The sequence below is a fragment of the Nycticebus coucang genome, chromosome 13 (assembly GCF_027406575.1).
Source record: "Nycticebus coucang isolate mNycCou1 chromosome 13, mNycCou1.pri, whole genome shotgun sequence".
Lineage (NCBI taxonomy): Eukaryota > Metazoa > Chordata > Mammalia > Primates > Lorisidae > Nycticebus > Nycticebus coucang.
In genome coordinates this window covers 93,043,625-93,061,857 of record NC_069792.1, presented here as the reverse complement: position 1 = coordinate 93,061,857, position 18,233 = coordinate 93,043,625, and the positions used below count along the sequence as shown (strand labels likewise).

General features: G+C 41.7%; 1 protein-coding gene across 1 annotated transcript in view; it reads left to right on the top strand.

The window, feature by feature from the left end:
- The window catches only part of TMEM71 (transmembrane protein 71), a 38,465-nt gene that overhangs the window by 6,965 nt on the left and 13,267 nt on the right, over positions 1-18,233 (top strand). Inside the window, exons 6-9 of the mRNA XM_053558272.1 lie at positions 1,436-1,648; positions 3,738-3,910; positions 14,109-14,297; positions 17,387-17,462. Coding sequence (XP_053414247.1) covers positions 1,436-1,648; positions 3,738-3,910; positions 14,109-14,297; positions 17,387-17,462 — 651 coding nt within the window. The remainder of the gene's footprint in view (positions 1-1,435; positions 1,649-3,737; positions 3,911-14,108; positions 14,298-17,386; positions 17,463-18,233) is intronic.

Sequence of the window (18,233 nt, the reverse complement as noted above, 5' to 3'; positions counted from 1 at the left end):
GTGGTATTTACTGTCAAAAAAGCACCCCAAGAATTAGAATATAGTGAGATTTTTTTTTTTTGTGAGAGAGAGTCTCACTCTGTCACCCTGTATGTAGAATGCCTGTGGCGTCATAGGTCACAGCAACCTCAAACTCTTGGGCTCAAGCAGTCCTTTTGCCTCGGCCTCCCCAGTAGCTGGGACTGCGGGATTCACCACATCCGGTTAGTTTTTTCTGTTTTTCGTAGAGATGGGTCTTGCTCTTGCTCTCCCTGGTTTCAAACTCCTGAGCTCAAGCAATCTACCCATCTCAGCCTCCCAACATGCTAGGATTATCGGCATGAACCACCAGGGCTGGCTCAGACACTTTTTTTAAACACCAGATTTTCATAGCCTGTCAGATGATTTCATTTAGCAACTATGTTTTCTCTTTTTATTTATATATTGAATACTTGTTAGACAAACAGCCCTGCCCTCCAGAAATGTATACAAGAATTATTGAACAGACATGCAAACACACAAATCACAATGATAGTTAGGGAATAGGACAAAGAAAAATATAAATTTGTAGAAGAGAGGAAAAAGCAAGCAGTTTTGCCTGAAGAAATAACATTTATTTTCTCCAATATGGCTCTCTTACTGTTGTCACCAGGGTTTAAATGTTAAATTCCTAAACTATCTTAATAATTTGGGTTTTCTTTTAATTATAGGGACATGTAATTTTTTTTTAAGAGATGAGATCTTGCTATCTTGCCCAGGTTCGAGTAAAATAGGTACCCACAGGAATGATCATAACGTATTGCAGCCTCAAACCTTCTGGGCCCAAGCCTCAACCTCCTGAGTAGATGGTCCTACAAGCGCATGCCACCACACCCAGTCAATGTGATTGCTTTTTAAACGTAAGACACATACAGATTTACGCAGTGTATTATGAGACTTTCCTAGATACCAATTCAGAGAAGGTGACCATTTGTACAGTCAACCTAGAAGGAAATTTCCAAAGGCAAAAAAGATCTCTTTGACTGCATGTTCCTCCTATACTTTGTATATTTCTGGTGGCTGCATGATTATAATTTCTCTATTACAGTGATAAGAATAAGGAGAAAGCGGGGGGGGGGCATTCAAAGCAAAAGAATGGAGGGAATTAGGAGCTTCTCAAATTTCAGAAAGGCTGTCTTGTAATTTTTCTATCCAGCAAAATAGACTGATGTCAAGAGTGCAGGTTCATCAGATGGTGAAGGAACTGATTAGCCATAATAATTTTATCAAAGGTTGAAACAGAAAGAAGCAGTAAGTGGCCCACAGTTTGATGCTCCCATAAGTGAGGAGATGAAATGACCACTGATAGTCATGAATGCAGACAGGCTGTTCACCTTCACAGTCATGAGACATGATTTTCATGTGACTGGATATGACTGGATAGAGATTTAAAGCACTTTCCTTTTTCCTACTTGAGTTTTTCCTGTTATTTCCCGGATGGTGACAGTTCCTTTGAACGCTGCTCCATGGAGTCTTTGACAGGCTTTCGCTGTATCTGTCGCCGAAGTCCCAGACTTCTTACCAATGGCTACTACATTTGGACAGAAGACAGTTTCCTCTGGGATGACGATGGCAATGTGACCCTGAATCCATCCCAGACCCGTGTTATCTACAAGGAGAACTTAGTTAGGTGAGTAGAGGATACCACATAAAAAAAACCCCTCAAATTCAATCCACCCATTAGTCATTCATCTCTTCATTTAACAATCATTTTTAAGGACCCCCCCTTATTGCTCCAGACTAGAAATTTAAAGGGAAACAAGGGGCAGGATAGACAACATTAAGACAAACAGAATCACTGATGTGATTGCACAGGCCACAGGGGAGGGAAAAAGGAAGGGTGTTTTACTAGGGGAATAGATAATAAGCGTCCCAGAAATGATGATGACCGATCTAAGTGGTGAAAAATGTAGGCAGTTAGTTAAAATAAAAGTAGGAGAGAGGACTTCTGGAGAGAGGGCTCAGGCTTGGGGTTCTGAGACACCCCGATACAACGTGAGGAATGGCAAACAGTTCAGTAGGAGTACAACTTAGGATGGGAAGGGGTGCTCTGTGAGAAGGAAGACTGCGCACAGAGATGGGGACTGGTTGGAGGGGGTTAAATTTCAGGCTAAGGAGTTGGGCCTTATTCTGTAGATGAAAAGGAGCCATTGAAAAATGATCAGAGTTAGTCACATAAAGATAACAGTGATTGCAATGTAGGAGATGGATTTTTGGGAGTTGTATTTATGAGTAGAGAGTGAACAGAATGTGAAAAACGTAAAGCTTTCAGTCCATGGATTGAAAAAAAAGTCCGTAGCAAAGATAAGAGTCAGGATGGGGAAAGTCGAAAAGCATGGTAATAAGATAGCACCTGGTTACTGCGTGTGTGAGGTCTGAGGAAGGAAGGACAGTTGGATAAAACTGAAGACTCTGGCTTTGTCAACAAGATGTACAGAAAGAGCATTTGTCAAGACCAGGAATATGTGAGGGGCATTGATTGGAGGAAAGGAGATGATTTTAAATCAGTGAGCTTGGGCAATTACATTCATTTTCTTTCATTTAAGAACCACCTACATACTGACAGTCATTCAGCTATTAACACAATAATGCTATGTGACAAATATTAATAACTACAGATTATCAGGGACATATAGCAATGAATGCACACTTGTTAGGAAAGCAGTGGGTGTAGGTTAATGTAGTCTGGCCTACGTGAGGCCAAACTTGGCTTCATGTTGATATCAAGTAGGTCCCACATAAGTCTTTCATTGTGACCAGACAACGTGAAGATTGTTCTTCCCATTGTAATCATATAAATGCAAGAGGACGTACCCCAACAGCCTCTGTAACAGTCTGCTAACCTTCCCATTGGTCAGTTCAAGTCACATGGGCAAGCTGAAGTAAGGGTCAGGGAAATACATTCTACTCCTGTTGAGGCATTTTTGCTGAACAATAATCCAATTTGCCACACTGCTGATCCCTAGGCTTATATAATGGGACTTGAAAGTTTTTGGAAAGGTGGAATTACAAGGTAAAAATTAAAAATAAAAACTTTCTCAACATAAGCTACGTCAAGTTCAAAACATTTTTGTAAGTAATGATACCAGCTAATCAGTTCAGCCCTAAAGAACTGAGTGTCTTGGGAATTTAGCCATGTCAATGCAGTCTTTCTAACATTATTAAAGAAAAATGGGTTTCATCTAAAGATATTTTCTGATCAGGAAACAAAAAAATCAGAAGGAGCCAAATTAGGACAGGACTCTAAAGTCTCATCCCCCCTCTGGATTTGTACCCCAGCTATGTAACTTACCAGCTACATAGCCTCAACCAAGTAACTTAATCTCTCTGTGCCTCAGTTTCCTGATCTGCATAATAGGATAATAATAGTATTTATCTCATAGAGCCATTTTGATAATGTGAGTTAATCCACATAAAGCACAAAGAAGGCAGCCTGTCAAAAATAAGCTTAAGGCATTAGTTGTCTCTGCATTATTTTTAGTCTTTCTCTCATTGTAGATTGTGAACTTTTACACAGTTTTGCCTTTTATGAATCTCAGTATTCTTGGCATTGATCCAAGGACCTTACACACAGAAGAATTTTGAGAAACTTCTGTGGAATTAATCAAGTGAATGGACTTGGATGGTAGAGATGTACTCTGTGCACCAAATCACTTTTGCTAGATTTTGAACCAAAGGTGACTGCTATCATTGTTCACTATGCTTTCATTTTTCTCCAGGATATTTAGGAAAAAAAAGAAAATCCGCCATTCTCTTCCTTCTCTCTTCAACCTCCATGCCTCTAAATACTGGCTGCATGGAAGTTTCCTTGGTGATGTTAATTCTTCTCCAAGTGAGGATGTCTGGTTGGAGGAGGTTAGAAGGCTGGATACAGACCACTGCAATGGGAATGGTGAGTTTGAGCATTCCCTTTCATCGTGAAACATCATTTCCAAATGGGCAATCCAACCATGTGGTCTTGGGTCAATGTCAAATCCAGAGATGATAATAGTTATTTTAATAGAGAGATGGGCCATATTTTAAAAATTCACCCAAAGTTCTTTCCATGCTACTTGTGTGATTAAAGTACAAATGTGTCCATGTAATGCAAAATGCCATAATTTAAATGTGTAAATTATTAAGTTGATATTACTGGAAAAATATGTGCATAATCTCCAGTGGATGTTTTCTGTATGGGATGTGATTGGAAAAAGGATACTAGGATCAGATTAAGAAGTACTCTAAGGTCCTCTGTAGACTTGTTCTTCTCTGGGTTTGCACATATCAGCTATTCACTTACACACTTGGATGGTAATATACTTCACCAAGTCTCAATTTGCAGTTATATATATATGTTAAAATATCTAATATGTACACATTAGGTACACAACGTATACATATGTGATGTACATTAATATCAATATATGTAAATCAGCATACATATGTATATAAACAGTGATGGAAACTCAAAACATTTTCCACATTAAAATAGGACAATGACTATCAGGCATATCTCAATACCTGGTGCTTAATAAATTGTAGTTATAATTATTTGTATTACTAGAATAGAAATGACAGATATTAGGCCCCTGCTATTTTCCAGGCATTGTGCTAGAGCTGGGGATATAAAGAGAAATATAAACAATGTGACGCCTATCTCTTTGAGCCTTCGTGTTTACTGGGGGTGGGATTCAGACTTTCATCAAATACTTATACAAACATAATACAATAATTGTGGCAAGTGCCCTGAGAAAAGGTACATAATGGAGAATTCGACCCACTTGGAAACTCAGGGAAGGTTTCCCTGTGGAAATGGCAATAGGGCTGAGCAGTAGACAAGGAGTGGGGCTTTTCCCGGGCTAAGGGGGAAGGTGAGAATATCTTTTGTCTTTTTGTGAGAAGACAAAAAAGGCTGGAGCCTGGGGAACCTGGTGAATGGATTTGCATGCATGGTCTGAAGCACGTTGAGTTTAAGATCCTTTGGGACACTCAAGGGGCAATGTCAAGGTGGTGTGATATTTATAATCTGGAGCTCCTGGGAGGAATATGAGTTTAAGCTATTCATTTGGGAGTCATCTCAGTCTAGGTGGCCATTGACGTCTTGGAGTAAATGGGATGGATTAGGAAGAGGGTGGAGTTGGCAGGAGAGCCCAGAATGGAACTTGCTGAACTCAAACATGGAATGGGTGAATAGGACAGGATCAGCTTGCAAAAGAGATGGATGCTCAGAGAGGTGAGCAAAAAACTAAGAGAGTGCTGTGTAACGTCAGGAGGGAGGGAGAAGTGAGCAGTGGTAAATCATAGTAACAGGTAAAGAGGATGGGGACTGAGTGTTCACTGGACTCATTGGCCTAGAGGTTACTGATAGTGAAGTGAAAGTGAAAGAAGAGAACCAGGAATGGGGTGAAGGGTGGGAGGTGAAAAGATGAAGGCATGTCCTGTAGACGACTCTTAACGTCCTCTGGGAAGGAGATGGAGGCAAGTGAGAAGACTGAGTGAGCCTCCGCTGTCCCCTCCTCCTCCTCCTCCTCCTATCACAATGGGGGGATTTGAGCAGGTGTCAGTTCATCAACAGTGGGTCTAAAGTGAAAGGAGGTCTATAATCTACTTTGGCATGTTATATACTTCTTTAATTGTATTCTTTCGTTTGTTAATTCTCTCATCAGACCCACTGAGTACGTGCTATTTGCCTGCCACTGTACTAAGTACTTTCTTCAAAGCTGAATAAGACAAAACCTTAATCTTGAGAAGCCCCTGGTTTAAAGCAGGTAGATAAACATTTGCAAATAATTTGAGTATAACACATGCAGCCCTGAGAGAGATTTATAAGCAATGTGCAAAGAGTGTGCCAGAGGGTTCCCCAGAGGAGGCAACGTTAGCCCTACGTGGAGGAGCCTATGAAGTCTTCAGGGCGAGGCAACATCTGAGGGGTCTTACAAGATGAGTAGGATTGCTAGCAGGGCTGAGCTGGAGTGAGCTCCTGTTCCCTATTCCATTTTCCAAACTATAGGGAGGGTGGGCTCTCTAAGTCCTCCAATGGTTTCTTCTCTTGTGGCCTTCTCATCCCTTAAAGCATACAAGGTCCTTCAGATATTTTTTACTTCTCCAACCAGAACTGGCTGAATAACTTATAGGTGAAGTGCAAAATGCAATTCAAGTCCTACTTTTTCAGAAGTGTTTAAGAATTTCACACGCATTAAGCCCAGCATGAGACCCTGCTTAAGGTGGGGCCCTGTGCGTGGCCCTTTGAGTGTCCATGTTGCTGGTCTTATCTCCAACTTCATTTTTTCCCTTTCCCTTGTGTCCATTCCACTCTGATCACACTGATGGGCTCTCACATTTTTGAAAGGACCAGGTCCTTGAACACCTCTGTGGCTTTGCTCCTGTTGCTCACTTTATTGGAATTAACAAATTCATTCATTTGGAAGATTTTTTGAGGAGCAGCTACATTCCAGGCACCTCTTCCCAATGGACGTAGGGGTGAATAAAACTGGCAAAACAACTTATTCTCTTGGAACTTGAATTTTTGTAGGAGGCGATAGACAATAGGGAAATTACAGTAGAACCTCCATAGCTGACCACTCCCTACACTGGCCACCTCAAATTGGCCGAATTTTCATAGACCAGACATGCACCACATGCACGTACCAGTACAGTAGGCCTTTTTCCTTATGTTGACCAGTTTGTTACGGTCCCTGGGGTGGTCAACTTACAGAGGTTCTACTGCACACGGCATGTTAGAAAGTGGTGTGTAGTATGGAGAACAATAAAGGGGGAAGTGACAGGGACTGTAAGTTTCAATAAGAGGATTAGGGAAGCCCTCGTGGAGAAGGGCTTTTATAAATTGACTTAAAACAAAGAACCAAACAGCTGTGCAGACCCCTGGGGAAGGAACAATTGAGGCAGAGGAAATGCTAGCGCAGTGGTTCTCACCCTTCCTAACGCCGTGGCCCTCTAATACAGTTCCTCATGTTGTGGTGACCCCAACCATACAATTATTTCCGTTGTTACTTCATAACTATAATTTCACTACTGTTATGAATTGTAATGGTCTTAGGCAAGCCCTGTAAAAGGGTCGTTCGACACCCAAAGGGTTCGTGACCCACAGGGGTCGCCTAAAAGCATTGCTGTGCTAGAGCAAAGGTCTGGACGAGGAGCCAGCTTGGGGCTGAGAGAGTGAGAGGCAGGGGGGGGAGAAGCTCAGAGTTGTGGGTGTCAGGCATGAGGTACGAGGGGGAAAGCCCTCCCTTGTGCTGCAGGACCATTTCTAAGGCTTTGCTTCTGTGCTGAGCAAAGGGAGAAACCATCAGAGGATTTTGAGCTGAGGAATAACATGACTTAATTCACATTTTGAGAGGACATCGTTGGCTGCTGGTTCAGATTAGATGTGAGGTACTAAAACTGGTTCAGAGGCTGCTGGAGCGATTCTGGTGGGAGATAATAATAGCTTGAAGTGAGAGGACAGCAGGGTAGTAGTGAGAAGTGGTGGGATTCTAGATAGATTCCTTTCAAAAGTAGAGCCCAGAGGATTTGCTTCTGTAGGCTGTGAAAGGGAGAGGGAAGGGTGTTTGCTGTAGGCTGAATACATTTTGTTTTTTAAAAATATCACCTATTTATACACATTATCTTGTTTAAATATCCCCCCAACTCCTGGAAAATAGAACATATGATATTTATTACACTTATGATGAAACCAAGGTTTAGGGCTAACCAAGGCACCCCAGTTCGTTTAGTTTATATACACCAGAGTTGGAATTCAACCTAAGTCTGTCTCATTCGAAAGTCAAGACCTTGCTTTCCTGCAAGGGTTTTGTTCTCCTCTTCAAGGAGAAGTTTAGCATATATCTCATAGCCCAGGCCCCAAGTGAAAGTTAAAAGGCTCATACAATGCAATAATCTTATAATTTAAGTGTGAACTAATTATATGTCTGCTGTTTTTCTCAACCTGCCTCCTGGAAAGAAAATGCAAATGCTATACTTTTTTCCAGTCGTGTGTAAGACTAAACTGATTTTAAAAATTCAGTAAGTGCTTGTTAAGTGAGGAAACAATTCCTTATGTGAACAAGCAGTTAATTAAATGGTGTGTTTTAGTTCCCCACAATAACAAGGGTGTTCCCTCCAAGGGTCCCCCAGGACGACGAGGAAAGGAGGAAGAGGCAGGGCATGAGGCCACAAGGCTGAATGTGCCATGTTGAGGAGTTTGGATTTTATCTAATCAAGGAAGTTTTTGAAGTATCTTAAGCAGGGCAGTAACAACATCAGATCTTTCTGAATTACTTTTGCAGTAGTAGGATGTGAGAATTGGATGGGCAGTAGTTTGCAAGAACTCAGAGGCAATTAAAACCAACAAGCAGCTAAGGATGTGGCTCTGGAACTAAAGGGAGGGAGAGATTTAAGGAGTATCTTTCAAGGCAGAATTGACAGGTTGGTGAAAGACTGAATGGAGTGGTGAGAAAGTGGGGGGGGGGGTGGAAATCAAAGAAAACAGATGTATTTAATTTGGAAGACTGTGTGAAAAATTCTGCCAGTCATCAAGGGCTGATGTTCAGCTTAATGCAAATTAGCTTTGAAAAGGTGAAGAAGGGCTGAGTGGTGTCAAAAACAATGAATTCTATTTCACACGGTTGAATTTGAGGTGTCTATGGGCAACAAATGAACGGTAGAGGCTTGGAAATGTGAGAAAGGAGTTCAGGAGTAAGGAAGGATCTACATACAGCCGTCAATGTGGAAGCCAGCTGAGAAGCAGTAGAGTTCTTTGGGATAAAGAAGTCATGGCAGACAAGTGGATGGACGGCAAGAAGAGGCAAGAAGAGGCAAGAAGAGGCAAGAAGAGGCAAGAAGAGGCAAGAAGAGGCAAGAAGAGGCAAGAAGAGGCAAGAAGAGGCAAGAAGAGGCAAGAAGAGGCAAGAAGAGGCAAGAAGAGTCAAGAACGGAATTCAGGATGTTGATGAGAAATCGCAGTAGCATCAACCCCTAATAACAGAGTGCGAGGGACCAGCGCACTATCAGCAAATCCACATGTGATGTTACCACTTCTCTCCAAATCCCATTTTCCAGGTGGGAGCTAAGATGGAGCAGATGTTTTCATGTTTGTTTTTCATGAAGCCACACACCTGGGAAGCAGGGTTGCCAGGGTTGAAAGCTGAGACTCTGAGCATACAGAAAACACGAAATGGTAAGAGCCAACAGTTTCAAGATATGGCCCAAATCAAGAAAATGATTCTTGGATGACTGAACTTTGAAAATCACTGTTCTAAAGGCAGAATTTCACATATTTGGAGGTTAATATCTAGTTAATATGTAGTTCCCTCTTCAAAATATGTCTAAACCATTTTAAAGAAATCGGGCCACAGCAATGCTGTCTGTGCATTAGGTACCTTATTAAAATTCTCATGGCTTCTAAATGCCTTCTAAATATAACACATCAAACCAGCCCCCTTTGAAATCAGGAATTAGTCAACCTGGGTGCACAGAGGACTTGGAAAATCTCTCATCTCTGCTCTCAATGGTAATCAAATCTTCCCCAGACTTCTTGTTTTCCGGATTTACCCAGGGCCCCGTGACTTATCAGCGATTTATTTTTCTCTGGAAATGCCTACTTAGACTCCAGGAGAAATCAAAATTAAATTGTTTTGCTGTTTTCTCTCTGAGCAATGGATGCAATCAAACATCACTTCCCCTGATTTTCTCTCGCTTCATTTTTAGGCGAGAAAATCATTTTTCGCCTATTTTGTTTGTCCTCAGCTCACCCCTTCCCCAGCTGTGTTGACACCTTTCCTCATTAGCGGCAATTCATTCTTTAGCCAAGGCATTTTTGCAGCGCCCCCACCCCCATCCCAGACCCCAATACTGCCATTCGGGATGTGCTCCCACAGCCCGTGAGTCACACTGAGAGAGAATGGAGGATTCACGCAGGGAGGGCTGGACAGGACTTTCTGGTTCTATTTCTGCCAGCCCTAGGAAAGGCAAAATGACCCCAAGCAAGTCAGCTCAGCTTGAGGTCCTTGGTTTCCCCTAGAACTCATCACTTTTCCATAAATATCGTTGACAGCAACATGTGTATGTGGCTTTGTCTTCCCTTGGTAACAAATAATGCACATTTTATTCAGCTCTGCAATGGGGCAAGTGGCAAAGGCCACAGTCCTTTCCCTTCTCTGGGGTACTTTCTTAAAAAAGAGACCTTGTGACCCTATAAAGTTGGGGAAATAAAGAATTCATATGGGTTAAACCCTGTCCCTAGTTTTACCAGGGACAGGTTAAGGAATCCCTTCATGGTATAAGTTTTCTTTTTTTTTTTTTTTTTTTTGAGACAGTCTTGCTATGTCACTCTTGGTAGAGTACTGTGGCATCACAGCAACTTCAAACTCTTGGGCTTAAGAGATTTTCTTGTCTCAGCCTCCCAAGTAGTTGGGACTATAGGCACCCACCACAACACCCGGCTTTTTGTTGCAGTTGTCATTGTTTTTTAGCAGGCCTGGGCTTGGTTCAAACCCACTACCCTTGGTATATGGGGCTGGCGCTGTAACGACTGTGCTACGGGTGCTGAGCCAAAAGTTTTCTACATATCCAACTCAAAGTGAGAAATTCCCTTCCTGAGATCAAGTCATAAGCTTCTTTTACAGTAAGATGTTAAATTCTCAAAAAATCCTTTCCACCTGAAACCTTCCTTGACTGTCTGGCACCCTCCTACCTCACCATGAACTTGACTATCCCGTTGGTTCATATAACTAGGGAGTATGTCTGTGATAATGCCTGTTACTCATAGAATTTCCAGTTCCCTCCTCCTTTACTGTATGTCAGGATGTTTGCAATTTCCCCTTGTCTCATTTGATTATGACAACAACTGTGAAAAGTAGACACCATTGTCCTGTTTTATAGAGGAAGAAACTCAGTTTAAAAAAATGAAGCAAATTTCCCCGTTACTCTTAAGATTCATGTTCCAGCCTTTTGGAAGCCCAAGTCCTCAAAGTTTCTGCGAAACCATTTTGTCTCTTTTTAACAAGTGATTATCTATTTTCCTGTTTCCCCTATCCATGAGTGATGACCTCCTGACTGCCTCCTGCTGGTGGTTCATGTGCAGCGCGCACACACACACCCACACCCTTAGGATTTAACCTCCTTGGAGGAACTGTCTGCATCTTATTCTCCCTTTTATCTCTCCCATTTATCTAAGCATCCTACAATGTGTGAGTTCAATAAATATTTGTGTAGTTGATTTGAGTATTTTCCTTAACCCTAAAGACAAGACTCATATGGGCCATAGAAACAATCATCTTATTATTTAAGATAGGGTCTCACTTTTGTCACCCTTGGTAGAGTGCCGTGCATCATAGTTCACAGCAACCTCAAACTCCTGGGCTTAAGTAATTCTTTTGCCTTAGCCTCTCAAGTATCTGGGACTACAGGTGCCCACCACAACACCCAGGTGTTTTTAGAGATGAGGTCTTGCTTTCGCTCAGGCTGGTCTTGAACCTATGAGCTCAGGCAATCCACCTGCCTTGGCCTTCTAAGTGCTGGGATTACAGGTGTGAGCTACAGAGCCTGGCCTACAGTTGTCCTATTTAGATAAGAAGTGAAAACTGAATGTTTTCAGTCTGAGTTGATGACATTTGAACATTTCCAAGAGAACATTTAGTATTATTCAAGTGAGTTCAGGTATTTTTTTTTGTTTTTTAATCTTTGCCACACCCAAAGAATTCTTCCTTTCCAGGCCCGAGGATGACTTAGAGATGACTAATGTGCTCTTAGGAACTGGTATCAGCCTCATGGCCACCTGGTCGTCTCCCACGGCTCTTCCTTTTCCATAGCACCGTATTTATTCTTCTTGTCCTGGGGAGATCATCTCTGTATAATTTATAATTGCAGACAGTGGGCTGGTCTCCCTTGGGCTTCATGAGAGGAAATTTGTACAGCGTGGGCTGAGGATGTGTTTCTACTCTGAGCTTTTCCATTGGCTCCTGGCAGAGAACATAGGGCTAGGTCCAGCCTGAAACCTTTAAAAACATTAACTTTCAGTTAGTATAACTTTGAAGGTTTTTTTTTTTTTTTTTTTTTTTTTGTAGAGACAGAGTTTCTCTTTATCACCCTCGGTAGAGTGCCATGGCGTTACACAGCTCACAGCAACCTCCAACTCCTGGGCTTAGGTGATTCTCCTGCTTCAGCCTCCCGAGTAGCTGGGACTACAGGCGCCCGCCACAACGCCCGGCTATTTTTTGGTTGCAGTTTGGCCGGGGCCGGGTTCGAACCCGTCACCCTCAGTATATGGGACCGGCGCCCTGCTCACTGAGCCATAGGCGCCGCCCCAGTTAGTATAACTAAGTATAAATTTTAGTATAAATTTTAGTAAATTTATAGTAATTTTTAGCAAATTTAGTAAATTTATATAAATTTTTAGTAAATTTACCAACTTTGTTAGTAAATCTTTTAGTATAAATTTTAACTCAAAACCTACTTACATATACAATATTAGGGGAGACACTTTCTTCCCACTCACTGCCTAAGCCTAAACAGATAAGATTTCATGCCCTCTTCCAGAGATAGTAGACAGATTTATTTTTCCTAAGTCTATCTTTTCACTAGACAAATAGCATTTTAAATCCCTGAGGAAACCCAGTTTCAATTTTCTGCCTATCTTGAGACCAAGGCCTTCTCTCTGACCCCATAGTGCTTTCTGGTTACTATGGCTTCTCAAAGGCTGCTTCTCCCCTGCTTAAGGCAGCTTTAGCTACAGCTCATGTTTGAAGCTGTTGATTTTCTAGGTTTGGCCTCTGGGACTATCCCCTTCTTTTGAGCTCAGATTCAGAGTTAAAAATATTTGCTTGGCATGTGCAATCTTTTGCACACCAGCCTACCAAACACCTACCTCCAGAAGTAGACTTCTGGCTACTCTGTGTAGCTTTGCCTCCAAGCCAGTGATCTCTAAAGTGGCTCAAATTCTCATTCAGAGGCACAGGAGTAAAGCTAAGCCTTGTGTGGATATCACACAGACCACTAAAGACAGAACCAAGAGAATTTGTAGGCAGGCATATTTATTTCAGAGACTACCAGCAGTTAAGTCAAAGGTGCAGTGCTTAACTGTCCCTGTGGCTGAAAGAGATTTTTAACAATTCAGCCTTCCCAGTGAAGCTTTGGCTTGGAGAGTTTTGAACCTTTTAATTCTTGACTCAAGCCAGGAATCAAAGACTAAATATCTTTCCTTAGTGATCTTGCATTGTAGATGCCAATTTTCTCTAGGAGTTATCTTAGCACGTTTGAAACTTGATGTTGTGTACATACTTTTGAGATGAACTTGATTTTTTTTGGTGAGACTGTCAGGTTTACTTTAGGGTCAGAAAAAAATATTATGTATAAACCATCATGGAAGAAAATGGGCCCATGTTCTTAAAACTATGTATGTATAAGGTGGTGCCTGTGGCTCAAAGGGATAGGGCACCAGCCCCATATGATGGAGGTGGTGGGTTCAAACCCAGCCCCGGCCAAAAACTGCAAAAAAAAAAAAAAAAAAAAAAAAAAAAAAAAAAAAACTATGTATGTATAAATAGCCTCTTTAAGTGAAAAAAATATATAAATCGGATGTTTGATACGGGAAGAATTTCCTTCATGACATATAATTAAGATATTTTCTCCCTTGCCCCACCCCAACCAGAATGTAAACTGCTTGAGGGCAGAGACCTCTGTTTAATCCACTGTTTATCCCAGTAGCTTGATCAGTTTTGTATACATAGTCACATTGAAGGAATGGATAAATAAATTAGAAGTATGAGGAGGACTTGACTCTGCTCTAAAGTTTGGTGTTACAGAGATGCAAAGCTCCTATACCTACTATACATCCTTTAAATCCATCCATACAACCCCCAACATCACTTGGGGATGTTTCTGGCCTTGATTTCTGCATTGAAGATACTTCTCTTCGGCCTTCATAGATGAGGATAATTGAAATGTCTCTCATGCAGACGTCCTTCCCCCATCCTTCTCTAATAGTGTATCAGCATTCCTATTGTTGTGATTATTAAGAACTGTGCAGTGAACAGTCACTGAACACTACATACGCACACACCCACACATGTATGCACATGCACACACACACACATTGAACCCTTCTGATTTTCCAGGAGGTGATTTGGACTGTTCTTCCCCAACTCATGACTGGGACGCAGAGATGCCAAGTGCAGAGGATACAGTAACCTCCTCTTCCGGTCACATCGTACCTCAACTTCCCAGGGAAGGGTCCCAAGATTCCCCTCTTCAGTCCCAGTTGATGGCATCCGAACATTTCCAGGAGAACATTTGCTATTATTCAAGTGAGTTCAGGTTTTTGTTTCTTTTTTAAATCTTTGCCACACCCAAAGAATTCTTCCTTTCAGAGCCTGAGGATGACTTAGGGATGACTAATTGCTCTTAGGAACTGGTATCAACCTGTGTGAGGAGGGAGGACAAGGGGCCTCTATGCCAAAGCCCCTTCACAGAGATGGCTGCCCTAGGGTGTCACCTGAGAGGCCTCAGAAGCACTGTGTCTGGGAGAGCTTATTCTTTAAAAATCCCCGAAAACATTTGGTAAAATGTTAAGCTTTAATAAATCAGAGTACAGAGTACATAGGTGCCTACTATTTTACTCTTTATATTTAGCTGGTATTCGACACAAACATATGAAGAAAAAGGGAGAAAGAACAAAAGGACATCTTTTAATGCGATGCCCCTGGCAAGTAAAAGCAAAAGATAGAAAGATACTGGTATTTCCTGTGAGGAGTAAATCTGGAATGAGTCCCACAAGCCTGGCCTGTAATCTCTGACTTGCTAACATTCGGTTAATCGCGTTGGACGTGACATGGTGTCAGGTTGCTGCTTTGTCATCAGCCTGTCATCAATCGAGATTTAGAGCCCAGCCTATGAGCTTGTTAGCTGTAACTCAGAAGCAGTTTACCAAACTCTCTCAAACTTCACATTTTCATGTCTTCATGGAGATCTTCAGTTCCTACCCTGGAATGACTAAAACAACCCACGTAAAGCCCTTAAGCAAACTGTGTCGCAGCTACCGAATAATCAATGTGAAATTATTAATGCATAAGGTTGAGGCTAAAAGAAAAAACAAATTGCTCTCTTTATTTGCTTTCACAAAATCATGAATAGTCACTTCACTGGACGTCACTGTCCCACCTCCAGAGACCAATATGCTCTGTCTTTTTGCTCCAGCGCAGCTACTAGATAAAATGTTAAAGGCTGTTACGGTTTGTTGGGGTTTTAAGTTTCATTTCTAGGTGAGACAGCACTTCCCTTCCCCGTGGCCCCCTCCGCTATTGGAGACATTTGACTTCCTCACTAGGTTTTGAAGCGCTGGGTGGGCCGGGCTGCCTCTCCGGTTAAGGTCTTTCGCTTGCAGTTTTCATGTGTGTGTTCTGTCACAGGCGATGCTTTAGTGCTTAGCATACAGACACGTATGACATCATTTACGTCACTCGGGGCTTTAAGTTCCAATGAGTGGAAACCCACCTCGAACTGGATTAATCAACAGTATTGACTCCTGTTGGTGAAAATTCCAGGCATAGAGTTGAGGACGGTGTCAGTCTCTAGCTTTTGTCGCCTCTTCCCTTCCGTGTCTGTGTTACTTTTTAAAGGATTTCTCTCTGTGATGGATTCTGGTGCCTCTGTGCTTACACCTTTCAACCTTCCAAATTTCTCTTTTGGGAGAAAGACATCGTAGCTGTGTGGTCTTATTGTAAGAGCCCCAGAAATGAGATTCACTGATTCTGGAAGTTCCCCATATACATTGAAAAAACTTCACCAGTAAGGATTCCAAATTCCAAAAAGCTTGGAAGGAATCAGGAGGAATATCAGAGAAATCAAAAACTCCACCTAAGAGAAGGAGAGAGGGGATTCCCTAAGAAATAGATGGGAATCGCCCCCAGAGAACAAGAAGTAGATGGCTGTGTCCAACAAGCTTGCAGTCTAGTGGGGAAATGTAGGGAAACAAAACAGAAATTTCAGTAGTGTGAAGAGAGAGCTGATGGAGACAGGAGCAAGGTATAGTACAAGGAAAGAGCAGAGGAGGAGCCAGAAAAATCATGGTAGGCTTCCTGGAGGAGGTTGAGCCTAAATGGGTAATAAGTGACTAGCGAAGGAAGAAATCAGGAATAACTCGTCTAAAGTCACGCAACTCATATCTTGGTAGAACTCAAATTTGAACCCATTCATCCTTCAGTACCCACATCTAGTGCTCTTGTTAATTTCTCAAGCTGCATTTGTTTCTGTGAGAAAATGTTTTTCAAATTCTGCATGAAATCAGGAGAGGCTAAGAATAGAAGCACACTTCAGAAGGATGGCTGAGTGCTCAATTGAACTCACAATAACATACTTAATCCACAGTGTACATGAAATACTGTGCAGTGGCAGTCACGTAATTTACTACTGCAACGTTTTGAATTGCCAATCTTCAGTATTCCACCCCCATTGTGGGCTAACTAGGTTTTGTTAGCTAACTCAATCCTCATTCACAGCATAAATAGCAAAAATAAATGCATTCTTAGCACTAAGTCATTCCAAGTTTTAAACAACTCCTACAGAATTGAGCTTTGGGAGCATTTGGTAAACATTAAGTTGAGGTCCCTCCTTTTGGTCTTTATGTGGTCATTCTTAAGCCAGCCCTGATTTCTTTGAGGGAATCAGAGTAACACTCAGGTTCATCCTTGGTTTAACTCTTATGTTAATAATTGCTGGAGGATTTGTAGTTTCCACTGTGGCTTGACAGCCCTGAAATATCTTACTGATGCAAAGAGTTTTGCAAAGACAAATATTGCATAATATATGTTCTCTTTTAGGTCCTTAGAGACTTCCAGTATGCAAAGTTGCAATTGTCTGTCCTTGCCCCACTTCAGACAAAACATTATGTTCTGTCTAGATATAGTTTTAAAATCTTGGCTCTGACAACTCATAGCCGTGTGACCTTGGGCAATTTCATCATTTCTCTCAGTCTTCTCAATTTCAAAACTAAGAAAATGGTACCTGCCTAAAAACGTTCTGTGCCGATTAAATGAAGTGATGTATAAAAGTTCCTTGTGAATCACAAGGCACTCTACAAATTTTAGGCATTCCTATCATCATGACCATCTTCATCAGTGTCAAATTTCTGACATTAGCATAAACTCTACAAAGCCTTTTCCCAACAGTAAAGGAAAAGGCAAGCCCACGACTATAAATAGTATATTTTTGTTTAATAGAAGAAATTTAGACATTTTCTAATGAATGACCCTGTGTATTATTTTGTTATTTATGACAAATTGCTTGAACTGAAAGACCTTTCAAAACTACCTTTTCCGTGTGAAGTTTCAGTATGATTTTGTTGTTCTATTTAATCAGTGATGATTTCTAATTCATTTATTTTTATTCTTTCTATTAGAAACCAGTTTGTCTCAAGAGGTCTCCTTTCAGGCAATCCTGTTTGCTATGTGCTTAATCAGTTTTGCATGTGCAAGGTAATTCCGATTTTATTTTCATGCAGTGGTATTTCATTCTTACTGAAGTGTAATTGATGACTCCCTTGCATATTTCCACAAAACATTTTAAACAGCTCTGTGGTTAAAAGAGTCTCACTTATGTGTCCATTTTAAGTGCCCATTTATCTCTCAACACCCCCTCCCATCTTCTTACAAAGCGTACAAAAACTAGTGCCTTTTGCTTAAAATTGGATTTTACCACGTAATCATCCTTTGTGCAGTGACTCCTGTCACAGGTGCAGTCTAAGTGTCTGGTCTGGAGTTCAAGGGCACTTGCAGTCCCTGCTGAAAATCCACCTTTCCCCCTGTATGTGAATATCCTAACATAAAATGTCTCTTTGTGCCTATTATGGGCATATTCCTGCTCTCCGCTCTGTCCTGCATGTTCCTCCTCTGCCTTCTGGTCCTTCCCAAGTCCCCAGGGCAGTGATCAAACTCCTTGGTGCTGAGCCCACTCATGCCCCAGGGCCTTTGTACTTGCTGTGGACTTTCCCTCATCCAAGCCTTCTCCAGCTAGCTTCGTAACACGTGACTTGACTTCCTTCGAGAATCTGTTCAAATGTCACATTACCAGAGACTTTATCTGACAACCATGTATAAATAGCACACCGCTCCGTCTCACACACCTTATTTTTCCATTTGTCAGAGCACCTGTCTCCCCAAACCTACTAAATGTTCACTTATTTAAATGTCACCTAGCTCACCTTCAAGACTGAGCGACCTGAGAGCAGAGACACTCTGACTCCCTCT